The sequence below is a fragment of the Bufo bufo genome, chromosome 1 (assembly GCF_905171765.1).
Source record: "Bufo bufo chromosome 1, aBufBuf1.1, whole genome shotgun sequence".
NCBI lineage: Eukaryota > Metazoa > Chordata > Amphibia > Anura > Bufonidae > Bufo > Bufo bufo.
This window is the reverse complement of record NC_053389.1, coordinates 765,021,765-765,042,860: the sequence shown is the minus strand read 5'-3', so window position 1 is coordinate 765,042,860 and position 21,096 is coordinate 765,021,765. Positions and strand designations below refer to the sequence as shown.

Here is a 21,096-nt window from a genome sequence, read left to right as displayed (position 1 = left end):
ATGATCAATCAGGGCAAAGATTATACAATGAACAGATACAAGCGTGCCCCCTATAGTATACAGCAACACTACTAAGGCCCTGAACAATTAAGTCTACCGACCAAAAGGTGCATAAAATAGTGGGGCAACATACCAGTATAAGGAGAGGGCTGGTGCCAGGGCGGAGGTGCTCCTCGACGCGCGTTTCGCGTATAGTATCGCTTCCTCATCTCATCTGACCTCATCTCATTCACCAGTAGCCAATTAAACTTCACCAATGATTCTTTGATAACATCAATGTTTAAGACAAGTTCTGTATAGATCGAAAGGTGGTCTATGAATCATTTCCTTTGGGGGGCCCAAGGTTTGACAGTCCAACAAGGCTGAACACTGATCTTCTCCTCAGATCTTCGTCTAAATTAATCTTGTGTTTGTCCAACATAAGAGTGCATGAAGTCATACAAGATGCATTTTATTTGAGTATTGAGATACAAGGGTGGGCAACAATGAATTAAGCCATACACTAAAGATTTTGGTCTGAAGGCCAATTTAGACCATTTTCTGCAGACAACCAACACTTATTTGAGACACGTTTAAGTATGACAGATGCCACCAAAGACAAATATCTGTTGAAAAGTTGATTTATAAATTGTTTTTTGCTGGTTGTTGTAGTTGAAAAATCTTTCATGCTGAAAGACAGATCTGCAACCCATCTATAGAAGCCCAGACAAGGCCACAGATCACAGTAAAGATTAGTGATTTGTCATTTTAAGATCCCAACCCCGTGTAATTTATTTACCTTCCATCTCTTATAGTCTTTTGAATGGTTATATATGACTATATATTATAAATACCGTTGACATTTTGCTCACGAACTTGATCTTTTCTGATATGCGCTGTACAAAAGGCAACTTGAACTTGACTTGAACGAAAACACTGAACCATTTGTGTCAAGATGGCGAACCCTAAATAGGTGAGCGGACTAGTCAGTGTCAGAACTTCCTATTCCATCCATATCATTAGTTATGGAGGTGTCCTCTAAGGCATTTTCTGTGCTATGCTTATGCTCATTGTGATCTTGTTTGGCGTTTCTGGATGCCTTCTCTAGAGTTGACAGACGTCTCTCCTACAAGAGTAATAACAGCAATGATTTATTTTACTCGGACAGTATAAATAATATAGACAGTTATCAGGACAAAAGACCCTAAGGAACCTGCGCAGAATCTGCCATGATCTCATACTTACCTCAGATTTAGGGATACGGTATAGAGGTTTGTCTCATAGATTCCATAAAATTGTGGCATGCTTCTTTACATGCCATATTATGGAGGGAATGTTGGGTAGAGAAAAATGGCTAACCATTGAGAGGCACATGAAGAACCTAGGGGTCCATAACCTAGGGGTTCATAAAACAGACCTTTAGGGTATGTGCATGTGGCCTTCTCAAGTGTATGAACCCTGATGCAGATAGTACAATCTTAAACAACCAGTTAACAATAATATTCTCATGAAATATAGGATGAAATCACATAAGGATTTTCGGAGCCAATTCTGCCCTAAAAATCCACAGCAATTTACAGTATAATACATGTTTTGGGGTTTTACAACCCCATTCACATTTTGGAGTAACTCAGCGCAGAATTGAGGGCATGTAAGACAGAAGGACTGGCACTACTACTGCAAAAAAAACTTGTGCCACTACTCCATGTGACGGACAAGGCTGTATCGGTACATGGTAGGTCATCCACAATATAAAACAGCAAAGAAGAATTTGTGGTACTCACCATCCAATGCAATTATCCTTTATTCAAAGCTGGTACATAGGATATGGATAAACAGGCGATGGCCATTTTGTGCTACATCGCACTTCTTCTGGACTACACAGTGAATCATGTACCTCCCTTTTTAACCCCATGCCAATTACAACATAATTACAAACATAGGCTAGAGCAGTAAATGCATGAAAAAAAAAGTCTCATAGTTATAATACGTAGATAACTATTGTCCTAGTTCAGTCCAAAAAGACACGCATGTCATTCTTGTCATTTAATAGCAATATAGTAGGACAGCAATTTAGGCGCAAGATCATCGGTCAGGACAGATGTAGATATAATATATCTTTCTTCTTTAATGGAAATTGCTCATCAAATAAAACAACGCGTTTCAGGGGTACTTAGGCCCCCTTCATCAGGTTAGGAAGGAGCATATAGATGTATACAATATTACATATATTTATACCTAAAAAAAACGCCAGAAAACTGCACCTGTGGGCGGTTCTAGGGGATGAGACACCTCCAGGGTGTTCCCATATTTGCATAATTTCTGACCAACTCATACATCATAAAATCTCATAAATATAAGAGCATGATACATTCATCCATCTTTTAATGTTGAAACCGCCTAAAAATTATGTATATAAAAGGGAAAATATATGTTTTTTATACAGGGCACGTGATTGCAATCCCGGCGACTACGTGACCTTTCTCGTTGGTGTAGCGTGGCTTGCGGGAGGCAGGGCGAGATGAGCATGTGATTAGTTAGTCACGTGGTCGCCCCTCCTCTCGTTGTCATGGAAAGAATGTACAACAACTTGGGCCAGGACGCGCTCCTTGCCGGGCTAGTCACGTGATCGCTGTAGTCGCGATCACCTGACACTACAGGGCGATCACCTGACTTGTTGTCATGGTGATCGACGCTGCAGTGTTGGGTAGGGACAACAACACAGAGTATTATTAGAAATAAGAAGTGATACCAGGAAATGGCCTATATAAAGGATCCCCTGTATATTATTTAGTATGCTTAGATAAAATTGGTCTATGCTGATAAAATGCATATTTGTAAGCTTGATAAAATGCATATTCAAAATATAGGCAGCAAAAGGATTATGTGTAAAAGATGGTAATTGAAATAAATTATTGTTTTAAAAATATTTTTTTTACAATTTTTTAAAAGGGTTTCTGATAAAGGTAAATACTGTTATAGCAGTAAGGGGAGATTCTGTTGTAGCGTGATCAAAATGAAGATAAAAAATGAAAAATTGGTGTAGCGTGATCAAAAAAAAAAAAAAAATAATAATATAATAAAAATGAAATTCTTAATGGCCATAATGGCCTAATTTTTAATGCAAGGTGATAGATGTAATAAAACATTAGACAAAGAAAAAAAGAGGGGGGGGGCCTTTCACATAATAAATGTAAAACAGTAAAGGCTTAGTTGATAAGATAAGAAAAAGATAAAACAGGCACTCACCAACTGGTATGTCTATAGTAGATTATTTAATAATAGTAAAATCCCATAAAATAATGAGTATAAATCACAATATATCATAAAAACATGTGCACTAACAATTGTTATCCTGCAACATATCTCATGTGATAGCTATTTGCACTCAGATCATCGATCCTAGTGCACATGTTTTTATGATATATTGTGTTTTATACTCATTATTTTATGGGATTTTACTATTATTAAATAATCTACTATAGACATACCAGTTGGTGAGTGCCTGTTTTATCTTTTTCTTATTTGTCATATTTGTTATTTTGGATGAACAGGTGAATCATCCTAAAACAGAGCACCCTAACCATACTAGCTGATACGGGTGAGCCACGATATAAATATATTTATTAGTTGATAAGATGTATTACATTTGGAGAGATTCAGAGATTGATCTTGAATGCTTAATTTAGACCGTATGGGTTAAGCCTATTCAGTTTATAGATCCAGTACATCTCGGGGCGTCTTATACATTGTAAATTCTTGCGCTGATGTACTGGTATTTATTCAATGGGAGTAATTTTGAAACCTAAAAAACTACCCCCATGATAGTATGCAGCGTGTCTGGAAACACTATGTTTTTGAAATTTCTTTTTTATGTTTGACCTGTGTTTATAAAGCCTATTGTGTAATGTTTGAATAGTGCGCCCAACGTATTGTAGGCCACATGGGCATTCTAACACGTAGATAACGTATGCGGAATTGCAATCCAGGGAACCGGATATTGAGAACGTTTCACCATCTCTTTTGTTTGTAAAAATAGCTGTTTGGCAGATAGTTTCACAGCACAGGCATCTAGATTGTCCACATTTTTTACCTCCTTGTTTATGTAGGGTACCCGTATATTCGTTCATTTTGACTGCACTTTTTATTTCGGGGCTACAATATTCTTAAGGGTGTGGGCCCTTCTATAGGGAAGGTGGGGTGCTATTGGAATGATTTAGCTTAACCACCTCAGCCCCCAGTGCTTAAACACCCTGAAAGACCAGGCCACTTTTTACACTTCTGACCTACACTACTTTCATTGTTTATTGCTCGGTCATGCAACTTACCACCCAAATGAATTTTACCTCCTTTTCTTCTCACTAATAGAGCTTTCATTTGGTGGTATTTCATTGCTGCTGACATTTTTACTTTTTTTGTTATTAATCGAAATTTAACGATTTTTTTGCAAAAAAATGACATTTTTCACTTTCAGTTGTAAAATTTTGCAAAAAAAAACGACATCCATATAGAAATTTTGCTCTAAATTTATAGTTCTACATGTCTTTGATAAAAAAAAAATGTTTGGGTAAAAAAAAAATGGTTTGGGTAAAAGTTATAGCGTTTACAAACTATGGTACAAAAATGTGAATTTCCGCTTTTTGAAGCAGCTCTGACTTTCTGAGCACCTGTCATGTTTCCTGAGGTTCTACAATGCCCAGACAGTACAAACACCCCACAAATGACCCCATTTCTGAAAGTACACACCCTAAGGTATTCGCTGATGGGCATAGTGAGTTCATAGAACTTTTTATTTTTTGTCACAAGTTAGCGGAAAATGATGATTTTTTTTTTTTTTTTTTTTTTCTTACAAAGTCTCATATTCCACTAACTTGTGACAAAAAATAAAAAGTTCTATGAACTCACTATGCCCATCAGCGAATACCTTGGGGTCTCTTCTTTCCAAAATGGGGTCACTTGTGGGGTAGTTATACTGCCCTGGCATTCTAGGGGCCCAAATGTGTGGTAAGGAGTTTGAAATCAAATTCTGTAAAAAATGACCTGTGAAATCCGAAAGGTGCTCTTTGGAATATGGGCCCCTTTGCCCACCTAGGCTGCAAAAAAGTGTCACACATCTGGTATCTCCGTACTCAGGAGAAGGTGGGGAATGTGTTTTGGGGTGTCATTTTATATATACCCATGCTGGGTGAGAGAAATATCTTGGCAAAAGACAACTTTTCCCATTTTTTTATACAAAGTTGTCATTTGACCAAGATATTTATCTCACCCAGCATGGGTATATGTAAAAAGACACCCCAAAACACATTCCTCAACTTCTCCTGAGTACGGGGATACCAGATGTGTGACACTTTTTTGCAGCCTAGGTGGGCAAAGGGGCCCATATTCCAAAGAGCACCTTTCGGATTTCACTCCTCATTTTTTCCTGAATTTGATTTCAAACTCCTTACCACACATTTGGGCCCCTAGAATACCAGGGCAGTATAACTACCCCACAAGTGACCCCATTTTGGAAAGAAGACACCCCAAGGTATTCCGTGAGGGGCATGGCGAGTTCCTAGAATTTTTTATTTTTTGTCACAAGTTAGTGGAAAATGATGATTTTTTTTTTTTTTTTTTTTTTCAAACAAAGTCTCATATTCCACAAACTTGTGACAAAAAATAAAAACTTCCATGAACTCACTATGCCCATCAGCGAATACCTTGGGGTCTCTGCTTTCCAAAATGGGGTCACTTGTGGGGTAGTTATACTGCCCTGGCATTCTAGGGGCCCAAATGTGTGGTAAGTAGGTAAATGACCTGTGAAATCCGAAAGGTGCTCTTTGGAATGTGGGCCCCTTTGCCCACCTAGGCTGCAAAAAAGTGTCACACATGTGGTATCTCTGTATTCAGGAGAAGTTGAGGAATGTGTTTTGGGGTGTCTTTTTACATATACCCATGCTGGGTGAGATAAATATCTTGGTCAAATGCCAACTTTGTATAAAAAAATGGGAAAAGTTGTCTTTTGCCAAGATATTTCTCTCACCCAGCATGGGTATATGTAAAATGACACCCCAAAACACATTCCCCAACTTCTCCCGATTACGGAGATACCAGATGTGTGACACTTTTTTGCAGCCGAGGTGGGCAAAGGGGCCCATATTCAAAAGAGCACCTTTCGGATTTCACAGGTCATTTTTTACAGAATTTGATTTCAAACTCCTTACCACACATTTGGGCCCCTAGAATGCCAGGGCAGTATAACTACCCCACAAGTGACCCCATTTTGGAAAGAAGAGACCCCAAGGTATTCGCTGATGGGCATAGTGAGTTCATGGAAGTTTTTATTTTTTGTCACAAGTTAGTGGAATATGAGACTTTGTATGAAAAAAAAAAAATAAAAAAAATAAGCATTTTCCACTAACTTGTGACAAAAAATAAAAAATTCTAGGAACTCGCCATGCCCCTCACGGAATACCTTGGGGTGTCTTCTTTCCAAAATGGGGTCACTTGTGGGGTAGTTATACTGCCCTGGCATTTTCCAGGGGCCCTAATGTGTGGTAAGTAGGTAAATGACCTGTGAAATCCTAAAGGTGCTCTTTGGAATATGGGCCCCTTTGCCCACCTAGGCTGCAAAAAAGTGTCACACATGTGGTATCGCCGTATTCAGGAGAAGGTGGGGAATGTGTTTTGGGGTGTCATTTTACATATACCCATGCTGGGTGAGAGAAATATCTTGGCAAAAGACAACTTTTCCCATTTTTTTATACAAAGTTGGCATTTGACCAAGATATTTCTCTCACCCAGCATGGGTATATGTAAAATGACACCCCAAAACACATTCCCCAACCTCTCCTGAGTACGGCGATACCAGATGTGTGACACTTTTTTGCAGCCTAGATGCGCAAAGGTGCCCAAATTCCTTTTAGGAGGGCATTTTTAGACATTTGGATACCAGACTTCTTCTCACGCTTTGGGGCCCCTAGAATGCCAGGGCAGTATAAATACCCCACATGTGACCCCATTTTGGAAAGAAGACACCCCAAGGTATTCAATGAGGGGCATGGCGAGTTCATAGAAATTTTTTTTTTTTGGCACAAGTTAGCGGAAATTGATATTTTTAATTTTTTTCTCACAAAGTCTCCCGTTCCGCTAACTTGGGACAAAAATTTCAATCTTTCATGGACTCAATATGCCCCTCACGGAATACCTGGGGGTGTCTTCTTTCCGAAATGGGGTCACATGTGGGGTATTTATACTGCCCTGGCATTCTAGGGGCCCTAAAGCGTGAGAAGAAGTCTGGAATATAAATGTCTAAAAAATTTTACGCATTTGGATTCCGTGAGGGGTATGGGGAGTTCATGTGAGATTTTATTTTTTGACACAAGTTAGTGGAATATGAGACTTTGTAAGAAAAAAAAAAAATAATTCCGCTAACTTGGGCCAAAAAAATATCTGAATGGAGCCTTACAGAGGGGTGATCAATGACAGGGGGGGGATCAATGACAGGGGGGTGATCAATGACAGGGGGGGTGATCAATGACAGGGGTGGTGATCAATGACAGGGGGGTGATCAATGACAGGGGGGTGATCAATGACAGGGGGGTGATCAGGGAGTCTATATGGGGTGATAACCACAGTCATTGATCACGCCCGTGTAAGGCTTCATTCAGACGTCCGGATGCGTTTTGCGGATCCGTTCCATCTATCAGTGCATCCGTAAAAATCATGCGGACATCTGAATGGAGCTTTACAGGGGGGTAATCAATGACAGGGGGGTAATCAGGGAGTCTATATGGGGTGATCACCACAGTCATTGATCACGCCCCTGTAAGGCTTCATTCAGACGTCCGGATGCGTTTTGCGGATCCGATCCATCTATCAGTGCATCCGTAAAAATCATGCGGACATCTGAATGGAGCTTTACAGGGGGGTAATCAATGACAGGGGGGTAATCAATGACAGGGGGGTGATCAGGGAGTCTATATGGGGTGATCACCACAGTCATTGATCATGCCCCTGTAAGGCTTCATTCAGACGTCCGGATGCGTTTTGCGGATCCGATCCATCTATCAGTGCATCCGTAAAAATCATGCGGACATCTGAATGACAGGGGGGTAATCAATGACAGGGGGGTAATCAGGGAGTCTATATGGGGTGATCACCACAGTCATTGATCATGCCCCTGTAAGGCTTCATTCAGACGTCCGGATGCGTTTTGCGGATCCGATCCATCTATCAGTGCATCCGTAAAAATCATGCGGACATCTGAATGGAGCTTTACAGGGGGGTAATCAATGACAGGGGGGTGATCACCACAGTCATTGATCATGCCCCTGTAAGGCTTCATTCAGACGACCGGATGCGTTTTGCGGATCCGATCCATGTATCAGTGCATCCGTAAAAATCATGCGGACATCTGAATGGAGCTTTACAGGGGGGTAATCAATGACAGGGGGGTAATCAATGACAGGGGGGTGATCAGGGAGTCTATATGGGGTGATCACCACAGTCATTGATCACGCCCCTGTAAGGCTTCATTCAGACGTCCGGATGCGTTTTGCGGATCCGATCCATCTATCAGTGGATCCGTAAAAATCATGCGGACGTCTGAATGGAGCTTTACAGGGGGTTGATCAATGACAGGGGGGTAATCAATGACAGGGGGGTGATCAGGGAGTTTATATGGGGTGATCAGGGGTGATTAGGGGTGATCAGGGGCTAATAAGGGGTTAATAAGTGACGGGGGGGGGGTGTAGTGTAGTGTAGTGGTGCTTGGTGCTACTTTACTGAGCTACCTGTGTCCTCTGGTGGTCGATCCAAACAAAGGGGACCACCAGAGGACCAGGTAGCAGGTATATTAGACGCTGTTATCAAAACAGCGTCTAATATACCCGTTAGGGGTTAAAAAAAAACACATCTCCAGCCTGCCAGCGAACGATCGCCGCTGGCAGGCTGGAGATCAACTCTCTTACCTTCCGTTCCTGTGAGCGCGCGCGCCTGTGTGCGCGCGTTCACAGGAAGTCTCGCGTCTCGCGAGATGACGCGTATATGCGTGACTGTGCGCAGCGCTGCCACCTCCGGAACGCGATCCTGCGTTAGGCGGTCCGGAGGTGGTTAAAGTAGGGTCTTTTTTTAGTAGGTACCAATGTTTATTTAGGATAGATTTCACCAAACTGTGGTTCTGATTGTAAGTCGTAATAAAATTCAGTGATTGCATAGTCTCTTTAGGAGTTGTTCTAGATTTGGGCAGCAGACACTCAAGTTGTGCGAGTCCCGATGCTCGTTTTTTCGCTTGGGTGATGATCTTATTAGGATATCCCTTTTCTCTGAACTTTGGGTGAAGGACTTCACTTTGCTGTTCCGTCTAATTCTCTTGAATTGGCTAAATGGAATGTTCTGTTTCCATTTTTTATAATGTGTACTTTTATAGTCGAGATAGCTGTTGCTGTCTACTTTAAAAAAAAAAAAGTGTGAGTCAAGATTTCGCCCCCTTGTATGAAAAGCTCTAAATCAAGATATTCTGTTCTAATATTGTGGTGGGACCCAGTAAAAGAAACTCCCCACTCATTGTTATTCAAATGTGATATGAATTAATCAATGCTTACATTATCCCCTCTACAAATAATGATAAGATCATCAATGTACCTCTTAAAAAAGATGATATTGTCCATCCAGTATTTGGTTTGGTATATGTAACTCTCCTTAAATTTAACCATAAATAATTTAGCAAAACTGGGCGCGAATCTCGTGCCCATAGCCGTACCCCGTACCTGTCTATAGATCTGGTCCTGGAATTTGAATGTATTGTGTGTCAATATAAATTCAATACTATTAGTGATAAACTCTTTTTGCTGCGTTGGCATAGACTCATCCTTGGCTAGGAAATCTGCAGTACATTTTATCCCCAATTCATGGGGGTATATCCTGGGGAGAGACATTTCTTGGTATCACTTCTTATTTCTAATAATACTCTGTGTTGTTGACCCTACCTGACGCTGCAGCGTCGATCACCATGACAACAAGTCAGGTGATCCCGACTAAAGCGATCACGTGACCCTCCCGGCAAGGAGCGCATCCGGGCCCAAGTTGTTGTACATTCTCTCCATAACAACGAGAGGAGGGGCGACCACGTGACTAACTAATCACGTGCTCATCTCGCCCTGCCTCCCGCAAGCCACGCTACACTAACAAGAAAGGTCACGTGGTCGCCGGGATTGCGATCACGTGACCTGTATTAAAAACATTTAGGTGGTTTCATCAATAAAAGATGGATGAATGTATCATGCTCTTATATTTATGAGATTTTATGATGTACAGTACAGACCAAAGGTTTGGACACACCTTCTCATTCTTTATTTTCATGACTATGAAGGCATCAAAACTATGAATTAACACATATGGAATTATATACATAACAAACAAGTATGAAACAACTGAAAATATGTCATATTCTAGGTTCTTCAAAGTAGCCACCTTTTGCTTTGATTACTGCTTTGCACACTCTTGGCATTCTCTTGATGAGCTTCAAGAGGTAGTCCCCTGAAATGGTTTTCACTTCACAGGTGTGCCCTGTCAGGTTTAATAAGTGGGATTTCTTGCCTTATAAATGGGGTTGGGACCATCAGTTGCGTTGAGGAGAAGTCAGGTGGATACACAGCTGATAGTCCTACTGAATAGACTGTTAGAATTGGTATTATGGCAAGAAAAAAGCAGCTAAGTAAAGAAAAATGAGTGGCCATCATTACTTTAAGAAATGAAGGTCAGTCAGTCAGCCGAAAAATTGGGAAAACTTTGAAAGTAAGGGCTATTTGACCATGAAGGAGAGTGATGGGGTGCTGCGCCAGATGACCTGTCCTCCACAGTCACCGGACCTGAACCCAATCGAGATGGTTTGGGGTGAGCTGGACCGCAGAGTGAAGGCAAAAGGGCCAACAAGTGCTAAGCATCTCTGGGAACTCCTTCAAGACTGTTGGAAGATCATTTCAGGGGACTACCTCTTGAAGCTCATCAAGAGAATGCCAAGAGTGTGCAAAGCAGAAATCAAAGCAAAAGGTGGCTACCTTGAAGAACCTAGAATATGACATATTTTCAGTTGTTTCACACTTGTTTGTTATGTATATAATTCCACATGTGTTAATTCATAGTTTTGATGCCTTCATAGTCATGAAAATAAAGAAAACTCTTTGAATGAGAAGGTGTGTCCAAACTCTTGGTCTGTACTGTATGAGTTGGTCACAAATTATGCAAATATGGGAACACCCTGGGGGTGTCTCCTTCCCTAGAACCGCTCACAGGTGCGGTTTTATGTTGTTGTTTCTTAGGTATAAATATATGTAATATTGTACACATCTATATGCTCTTTCTTAACCTGATGAAGGGGGCCTAAGTACCCACGAAATGCGTTGTTTTATTTGTTTTATTTGATGAGCAATTTCCAATAAAGAAGAAAGATATATTATATCTACATCTGTCCTGACCAGTGATCTTGCGCCTAAATTGCGGTCCTACTATATTGCTATTACACTGACTTTGGAGAGATTGGGCTTCTCTTCTTGAAGAATCCGACGCTTCGGCTGCATACCCGGCGACTGGACAACTGTTCATAATAAGTCTACAATAGTGTTGTGCCTATGCTTAGCAGAACTACCTAAGGTGAGCCTCCATTTTTCGTTCTATCCACCAGTACTCTAATCTGGGACCTACTACCCTATGGTGCGCTTTCTTATATATATCTTTACAGCTTCTTTACGCCCAATTATTTAAATTCTTGTCATTTAGACCCAAAGGTACCATAATTATTTCAGCTTCCTTTCTCAATAGTTCCCGATGTCTGTCTACCCAAGTTGTCAAAGGAACAACATGTAATAACCCAATAAATTGCATGTCTAGTATCACCGTTATATACAGACTGCATATGTGAGACTAGTCTTACATGTTCACCATACCTAACCTGCATAGGACGAATAGTCTTACCAATGTAAAAAAAGTGCAACTGCAGACTATCGCATAGACCACATAATGCGATTTACATGTCATCACGCTCCTAATCATGAATTCATGACCACTCAAATCATGAATCCATTAACCACCCAAATTGCAGAAGCGCCAACGCATTAGGCCTCTTTCACACGGGCATCACAAATTTGGGCCGGATGCGTCCCGGGTGCATTGCGGCAAACCCCCGCGCGAGTAGGTATGCAATTTCAGTCAGTTTTGACTGCGATTGTGTTCCGTTGTTCAGTTTTTATTGCGCAGGTGCAATGCGTTTTGCACGCACGTGATAAAAAACTGAATGTGGTACCCAGACCCGAACTTCTTCACTGAAGTTCAGATTTGGGTTCAAGGTTGTGTAGATATAATTATTTTCTGTTTTTAACATGGTTATAAGGGAAAATAATAGCATTCTTAATACAGAATGCTTAGTACAATAGGGCTGCAGGGGTTAAAAAAAAAATAATACATTTTTTTAACTCACCTTAATCCACTTGTTCGCGCAGTCCGGCTTCTCTTCTTTCTTCAGAACCTGGGTAAAGGACCTGTGGTGACGTCACTGCGCTTATCACATGGTCCGTCACATGATCCATCACCATGGTGATGGGTCACGTGACGGACCAAGTGATGAGCGCAGTGACGTCACCACAGGTCCTTTTTCTCACAGATCAGCAAAGAAGAAGACAGAAAAGAAGCCGGGCTGCGCGAACAAGTGGATGAGGTGAGTTAAATTAAAGCTATTATTTTCCCTTAGAACCATGTTATAAGGGAAAAAAATAATGATCGGGTTCCCATCCCGATCGTCTCTTAACAACCGTGCGTGAAAATCGCACCACATCCGCACTTGCTTGCAATTTTCACGCAGCCCTATTAACTTCTATGGGGCCTGCGTTGTGTGAAAATCGCACAAAATAGAGCATGCTGCGATTTTCACGCAATGCACAAGTGATGTGTGAAAATCACTGCTCATGTGCACAGCCCCATAGAAATGAATGGGTCCGGATTCAGTGCGGGTGCAATGCGTTCACCTCATGCATTGCACCTCCGCGGAAATCTCGCCCGTCTGAAAGAGGCCTTAGTCTGTCACACAAGGGACACTGTCCGCATCTCTTTTTTCCTTTTACTCCTAAATCCTATATTTTGACCACTCACCAAACAGTTACGCAGATTTTTTGTGAGCCTGAATGTGATGAGTGGTTGAGGGTGCACTTTGTATATATAGGGTCACTGTTTATCATGTGCCAATTTTTTCTAATTAAAGTTTTATTCGCTTCCGAAACCGGGCTATATAAAAAGGAGAAAGTAAATCTCCTCTTTTGAGAGCATGATGCAGATTTTCTAATATTCACTATATCAATTCTGTTGCACATTTTACCATGGATTTCAGTGTTTGCAATGGATAGAGTAAAAATGACACCTGGACAGAAAAGATCTCAGTCTGGACTCAACCTTATGATATAATATTAGTAACTTCAGTATTGAAGCCACTATGGCCAGGAAGTGGTTACAAAGAGCATCTTTTGCTCTGGAGGACCTGTCCTGTCCTGCATTACCCAGGGAACCCAATGATTTCAATGGGCACCTGTGTAATGCTTTTACCACAAGGGGCTGCTACAGAGAAATAGAAGCACCTCCTTCAGGGCAGTGGCATATAAAGAAGTAAGGGCCCCATAGCAAGGATCAAACCAGGCCCCCCAGACAGGACAGAAGGGTTTCCACCTAAACCCTTTTCAATGACCCATGGGCCATTTTTCCACTGCCTTATTTGATAAAAGTTGTTCCTTTAGAGAGTAGAGTCCTGACCAAGTTTTCACCCCCAGTAGAAGAGGAGATTATCCCAACTAAGACTGGGCCCCTCTCGCCCTGGACCCTGTAGCAGTTGCATGGTCTGCTGCTATGGTAGTTACGCCTGTGCTTCAGGGTTTTCCCACAGATTACAACTGATTGCCTAGAGATAAGGGGCACTTTGTAATCCGTTTTTTTTGTCGAAGGACCCTACTAACAATTAAGGATTGTACAAAGTGAACAATTCCTTTCATAGGCATACCACTATCCAGTCCAACACTGGATGGGATGTGGGGATAAACCCATGTATAATGATAAGATATTAATCACTATTCAGTGCTGGCATCAACCAGCACAGGGTAGAGCTCAATTTTTTTATGCTATAGGGTCTGCTCCCCCAATACAAACTCCTCTGTTTGACCCCTATGCCCACCTTGACGTAACTGTATGTCCACGGAGTTCAAGGGGTGTAAGGAGCAGGCTCATGAGCTGAGCCCGCTGCTACACGGAGGATGCCAGCAGTGATATACAGCGGACACCCACGCGCACTGAGCAGGATCAGGAATGACCTGGAATAGCAACCAGAGGCTCCCTCTGACTTCCAATGGGACCCACTGTGGTGAAATCGCAAGGCTTCTGATTGGTTGCTACAGGGAGTGCAGAATTATTAGGCAAATGAGTATTTTGACCACATCATCCTCTTTATGCATGTTGTCTTACTCCAAGCTGTATAGGCTCGAAAGCCTACTACCAATTAAGCATATTAGGTGATGTGCATCTCTGTAATGAGAAGGGGTGTGGTCTAATGACATCAACACCCTATATTAGGTGTGCATAATTATTAGGCAAAATGGGTCAAAAGAAGGACTTGACAGGCTCAGAAAAGTCAAAAATAGTGAGATATCTTGCAGAGGGATGCAGCACTCTTAAAATTGCAAAGCTTCTGAAGCGTGATCATCGAACAATCAAGCGTTTCATTCAAAATAGTCAACAGGGTCGCAAGAAGCGTGTGGAAAAACCAAGGCGCAAAATAACTGCCCATGAACTATTGCCACCAGTTTGGCCATATTTCAGAGCTGCAACATCACTGGAGTGCCCAAAAGCACAAGGTGTGCAATACTCAGAGACATGGCCAAGGTAAGAAAGGCTGAAAGACGACCACCACTGAACAAGACACACAAGCTGAAACGTCAAGACTGGGCCAAGAAATATCTCAAGACTGATTTTTCTAAGGTTTTATGGACTGATGAAATGAGAGTGAGTCTTGATGGGCCAGATGGATGGGCCCGTGGCTGGATTGGTAAAGGGCAGAGAGCTCCAGTCCGACTCAGACGCCAGCAAGATGGAGGTGGAGTACTGGTTTGGGCTGGTATCATCAAAGATGAGCTTGTGGGGCCTTTTCGGGTTGAGGATGGAGTCAAGCTCAACTCCCAGTCCTACTGCCAGTTTCTGTAAGACACCTTCTTCAAGCAGTGGTACAGGAAGAAGTCTGCATCCTTCAAGAAAAACATGATTTTCATGCAGGACAATGCTCCATCACATGCGTCCAAGTACTCCACAGCGTGGCTGGCAAGAAAGGGTATAAAAGAAGAAAATCTAATGACATGGCCTCCTTGTTCACCTGATCTGAACCCCATTGAGAACCTGAGGTCCATCATCAAATGTGAGATTTACAAGGAGGGAAAACAGTACTCCTCTCTGAACAGTGTCTGGGAGGCTGTGGTTGCTGCTGCACGCAATGTTGATGGTGAACAGATCAAAACACTGACAGAATCCATGGATGGCAGGCTTTTGAGTGTCCCTGCAAAGAAAGGTGGCTATATTGGTCACTGATTTGTTTTTGTTTTGTTTTTGAATGTCAGAAATGTATATTTGTGAATGTTGAGATGTTATATTGGTTTCACTGGTAAAAATAAATAATTGAAATGGGTATATATTTGTTTTTTGTTAAGTTTCCTAATAATTATGCACAGTAATAGTCACCTGCACACACAGATATCCCCCTAAAATAGCTAAAACTAAAAACAAACTAAAAACTACTTCCAAAAATATTCAGCTTTGATATTAATGAGTTTTTTGGGTTCATTGAGAACATGGTTGTTGTTCAATAATAAAATTAATCCTCAAAAATGCAACTTGCCTAATAATTCTGCACTCCCTGTATAGCAGTCTTGGGACTTGTGAATGCTCCCAAGGCCTGCCAGAGTTATGTACACCTTCGGGGGCAATCTTTTCATGATTGCATTTTACTCATTTTGGGATAAAAATATTTTTTTTCAATTGGTCTTTATTAAAAATATTGAGTCCTTCTGTCACAAAGGGTTAACTGTTTGTCTAGGTACTTTTTAATTTCGTTTTGTGCCAGTCATCTAATAAAACTTATCACTAAATTACTAAAAGGTCATAAACACTTATTTAAGCCACATTCTTATCAGTAAGATAAGGATTGAGTTATAATCAGTGTTTATAAGGTCAGAGATCATAAATAAGGAGCCCATCAGCTGAGCTACCTGATGGAACAGAGTGAAAATTCAGATCCTGCTATTAGAGAAACCCAAGGCTGCACAAAGACAGTGGTTAAACATTTTTAATAAAGACCAATTTAAAAAAAAGGATTTTTAACTCAAAAACTTTTTTTTTTTTTTACTGCAGGCAAGGCATAAAGTAGTCATCTGAGATATTGATGGCCTATACTCAGTATGGTGGGTGTCAGACTCCTGGCACCCCGCCAATCAGCCTCTTCTTAGGCCAGTGATGTCACATTCATTGGTCACATGGCCTGGGCTCAGCTCAGTCCAATTCAAGTGAATGGGCTTGATCTGCAGTACCAAGCAAAGCCACTATTCAATGAACGGTGCTGTGCTTTGTAAGCTGTGAGGAGGCCATGGGCCTCTTCAAACAGCTGATCAGTGGGGGTACTAGTTTAGGTCATCAGTATAAAAATTCCAGACAACAACTCTAAAGGCTATTTACGTACACCTTTGGGGAATTTTTTTTTTATTATTGCATTGTACTGCAATAATAAAAAAAAAATTCCCCAAAGGTGTACGTAAATAGCCTTTAGAGTTGTTGTCTGGAATTTTTATACTGATGACCTAAACTAGTACCCCCACTGATCAGCTGTTTGAAGAGGCCCATGGCCTCCTCACAGCTTACAAAGCACAGCACCGTTCATTGAATAGTGGCTTTGCTTGGTACTGCAGATCAAGCCCATTCACTTGAATTGGACTGAGCTGAGCCCAGGCCATGTGACCAATGAATGTGACATCACTGGCCTAAGAAGAGGCTGATTGGCGGGGTGCCAGGAGTCTGACACCCACCATACTGAGTATAGGCCATCAATATCTCAGATGACTACTTTATGCCTTGCCTGCAGTAAAAAAAAAAAAAAGTTTTTAAATATATAAAAAATTAAGAATTAGAAATCACTCCCTTTTACCCATTTTACACATAAAAATAATTAAATTGGTATCTCCGCATCCAAAAATGTCAGAACTATTAAAATATAAAAGTACTTAGCCTGCATGGTAAACGTCATAATGGAATAAAAAATCAAAATGGAGAATCTGCTTTTTTGGTCACCTCGACCACTGAAGGAAATTTAATAAAAAGCGATAAAAAATGTAGTATGTCCCCCAAAATTGTACTTTAAAAAATTACAGCTCGTCCTGCAAAAATTAAGCCCTTAAATAGCTCTGTAGAGGGAAATATAAAAAGTTAAGGTTGTGGAAAATGGCAATGAAAAAAAAAAAAGTTTTTTTCCCCAAAGGTTTTTCTTTTTCAAAACATAATAAAAACGATATAAATTTTGAATGGCCATAATCATACTGACCTGAAAAATACTGTAAGGTCGCTATGTCATTTTTAGCACACGGTGAGTATCATAAAGGAAAAATCCTAAAAACAATGGCAGAATTTTTTTAAATTTCACCGCACAAGAATTTTTTTTTCCTGTTCTTCAGTATGGTAAATAAGTTTTTTCAATATGGTAAATTAAATGGTGCCATTAAATAATACACTTTGTCCGGCAAAAAAAAAGTCCTCGAATAAATGGAAAAGTTAAAAAGTTATAGATCTCTAGAGGAAAGGAGGGAATTCAAATGCTAATTGACCTGGTTCTGAAGGTGTTAACGTGCTAGTGGCTCAATGCCACTTTCATTTTATGAGACCTCACCAGTATTGCAATCTTTTCTTCATTCTTCTCTCTTTGTATCTTCTCTTCGGCACATTCCTTCTGTAAAGAATCCATCCTGATTAAAAAAATAAATAAATCCAAAATGATAAAAAATTAGGAAATAATTTGCTCTTGTGAAGAGCAATTAACAGTATGTTCGAATGGAAGTTTTAGTTGGTGGCCCGTATGAAGTGCTTTAAATATGGGTCACATTGGTAGGTGTCTAAGATCTGGGACTGGCACCCTGAATATAGTCTAGTATTGATGGATCTCATCTGGGGTGGACAGGGAATTTACAGTGCAGTACAATATATTGCCCCAAAATCTGTCCCTCTCTGGTGGCCATCAAAAGATTCCATTTGCTGTCCTACTCAGGGGCATTGCTAGGTTAAAACACTCGGGGCATGGGCCCCTGATGTTTTGTCCCAGGCCCCGAATGTCCTGCCTGCCAGCTAGATACAACTGTATTGCCATCCTCAGGACTGCAATACAATTGAATGTAATGTACTGGAAGAGCTGAAGAACCTAAGATGACATCACAGGTCATGTGACCAGTAAAACAGGCAGTGGTTGAGAAGGACCTGCGATGATATCACCATCATGTGACCAGTGCAGGAGAGGACGGCAGTGAAGAGGAGAAGACCTGAGGGAAGAAGCTGTGGTGATGTCTGCTACATGAGGAGAGGTAAGTAAAGGGAGAGGCAGAGCAATGCTGGAAGTTGGTTATTTAACTGGGACTGTATGTTAGGGCTAAAGGGAGGGATGTTATTTACATGGGACTATGTTAGGGATGAAGGGAGGTGTGTTATTTTGCATGGGACTGTATTTTGGAGGTGGCTAGGGAGGGGGGGATGTTATTTACATGGGAATGTATGTTGGTGGCAGCTGTGGGAGGGAGTGATTGTATTTATATGGGACTGTATGTTGATGGCGGCTGTGGGAGGGAGTGATGTTAATTACATGGAACTGAATGTTGGAGGGGGCTGGGGCAGGGTGATGTTATTTACATGGGACTGTATGTTGAAGGCAGCTGTGGGAGGGGATGATGTTATTTACATGGGACTGTATGTTGGAGGCAGCTGTGGGTGGGAGTGATGTTATTTACATGGGACTGTATGTCGGAGGGGGCTAGGGGAGGCAGTGATGTTATTTGCATGGGACTGTATGTTGATGGCGGCTGTGGGAGAGGGTGATGTTATTTACATGAGACTGTATGTTGAAGGCGCCTGGGGGGAGTGATGTTATTTACATGGTACTGAATGTTGAGGGGGTGATGTTTACATGGGATTGCATGTTGGAGGCTGCTGGGGAGGGGTGATATTATTTACATGGGTCTGTAGGTTGAAGGCAGCTGGAGAGGAGGTGATGTTATTTACATGGGACTGTATTTTGGAGGGGGCAGGAGAGATAGTGTGATGTTATTTACATGGGACTGTATGGTGGAGGGAGGAATATAACTACAGGGGGCACTGCAAGGGGCATTATAAACACTGGGGGCACTGTAGGGGTATTATAAATACAGGGGACATTATAGACGGTCTTATAACTAGTGGGGGATCAATAGGAGGGACTTATAGATCCGCCGTATTTCTACTAAGAGCACTATGGGGGCCTTATTACTACTGAGGGGTCTGTAGAGAGCTTTATTACCACTGGGGGCACAATAGGGGGCCTTTTTTCTACTGGGGGCTCTGCAAGGGTATTATTAATACTGGAGGGCTCTTCTACTAATGGAGGCACTCTTGGGGAGCATTATCACGGTTGGGGGCACTGTAGGGGGCAGTATTACTAATGAGGGCATTCTAGAAGGGAATTACTATTGGTGGGACTATGAGGAGCACTATTACTATGGGGGCACTCCTTTTTTTTTCAGGATAGTATTTGGGGCTATTGGGGAGCACAGCGAGCAGCAGGATAACACTGTGGGGACTCCAGGTTAGGGGATGATGATAGAAATGTGAGGAAGCTAAGATGTCTGTGTGGCACACTCTGCAGAGAAGAGGCATGGCTGAAAGAAGTTGTACGGACCAAATGGAGAAGATGATGACAGAGAAGATCTACATCAAAGGAGACGTCACAGGGAAGGCACTGGATGTGACAGGTATGTGCGGCTGTATAGCAAGTACAGCAAAATGCGGGGGGGGGGGGGGAGGGGGGACGACTTAGAGAACTGGCCATATTCATTGGGGTTGGGTCCCGGATCTTTTGAAACCCTAGCAACGACCCTGATCCTCCTCCAGTTCTCTCTGATTAAGATATAGAGCAAGGGGCTTAAGAGGTTAGAATTGGGCCAGAGCAGTTGAATTCAGGAGGACATGTGGGTTATGGCAAAGAGGAGTGCTTGAGTGGCCCTCTGGGCATCGGCCCACCGGGAAATTTCCCTGTAAGGTCTATGGCCATTCCCCCCTTGGATCTCATTGTATATTAAGGGCTATATGACTGACAATGGGAGTTATGCAAACCTACATACACTAGTAGCTTTTCATAACTTGAATTCAATCATGAGCAGTACACGTTATCTGGACATGAAAACCAATTCTGCTACCTACATGTATTCAGTCTAAAGACCAACAGAGGTCTCCTTTGTTCTGATTGATATGTTTGAATTGTACCTTTGGCAATTTAATGTCCACCTTTTTTGTTTATTACCTGCTTTGCATTTGTGTCATCTGGTTTGTCATCTCGGCTTGTAATGCTTTGTGCATTTCCTCCACTTTGGCCAACTGGTCTAGAGCTTCCTGCATCTTCTCTGCCATTTTGATCATCATTCCCTCCAGATCCTTTTGTTTGTTCTGGTTTTCTGCCATTTGTCCCTTTATCTCCTGTAGGTCTGGCTCCTAATGAGATCATAGATTATTCTAACTTTGCAACACATTCCATATATACAAAGTGAAATAGACATATCTATCTTCATTGTGTTATCTTTAGTATACTCTATTGTTTTTGTTTTTTTATATGATGACTGTAATTTTTATTTCTAAGGTCATATAAGAGATATTAGCTTTTCAAGTCCTGCAAATTTGGCAGTGGCTTACTTTGGTAAAGTATAGTATAATGAGTGGTTTGGCAGAGTCTTCACTATAGAGCTTGTGGTCACTGATGGGCATCAGTAATTTGAGACTTCGATGTAGTCTGCCAGAATTGTTGGGAGAAAGAACTTTTGGGCATATTGAGTTTCAACATATCCG

At 41.5% G+C, this 21,096-nt stretch overlaps 1 protein-coding gene across 1 annotated transcript in view; it reads right to left on the bottom strand.

Annotated features, from left to right (window-relative positions):
• Positions 1 to 604: 604 nt before the first annotated feature.
• Positions 605 to 21,096, bottom strand: part of RASAL3 (RAS protein activator like 3) — a 71,647-nt gene continuing 51,155 nt past the window's right edge. The window contains exons 17-19 of the mRNA XM_040414714.1: positions 20,558 to 20,745; positions 17,909 to 17,984; positions 605 to 1,105 (exon numbers count right to left, since the gene is read on the bottom strand). Of these exons, the coding sequence (XP_040270648.1) occupies positions 962 to 1,105; positions 17,909 to 17,984; positions 20,558 to 20,745 (408 nt within the window). The 3' untranslated portion in view covers positions 605 to 961. The remainder of the gene's footprint in view (positions 1,106 to 17,908; positions 17,985 to 20,557; positions 20,746 to 21,096) is intronic.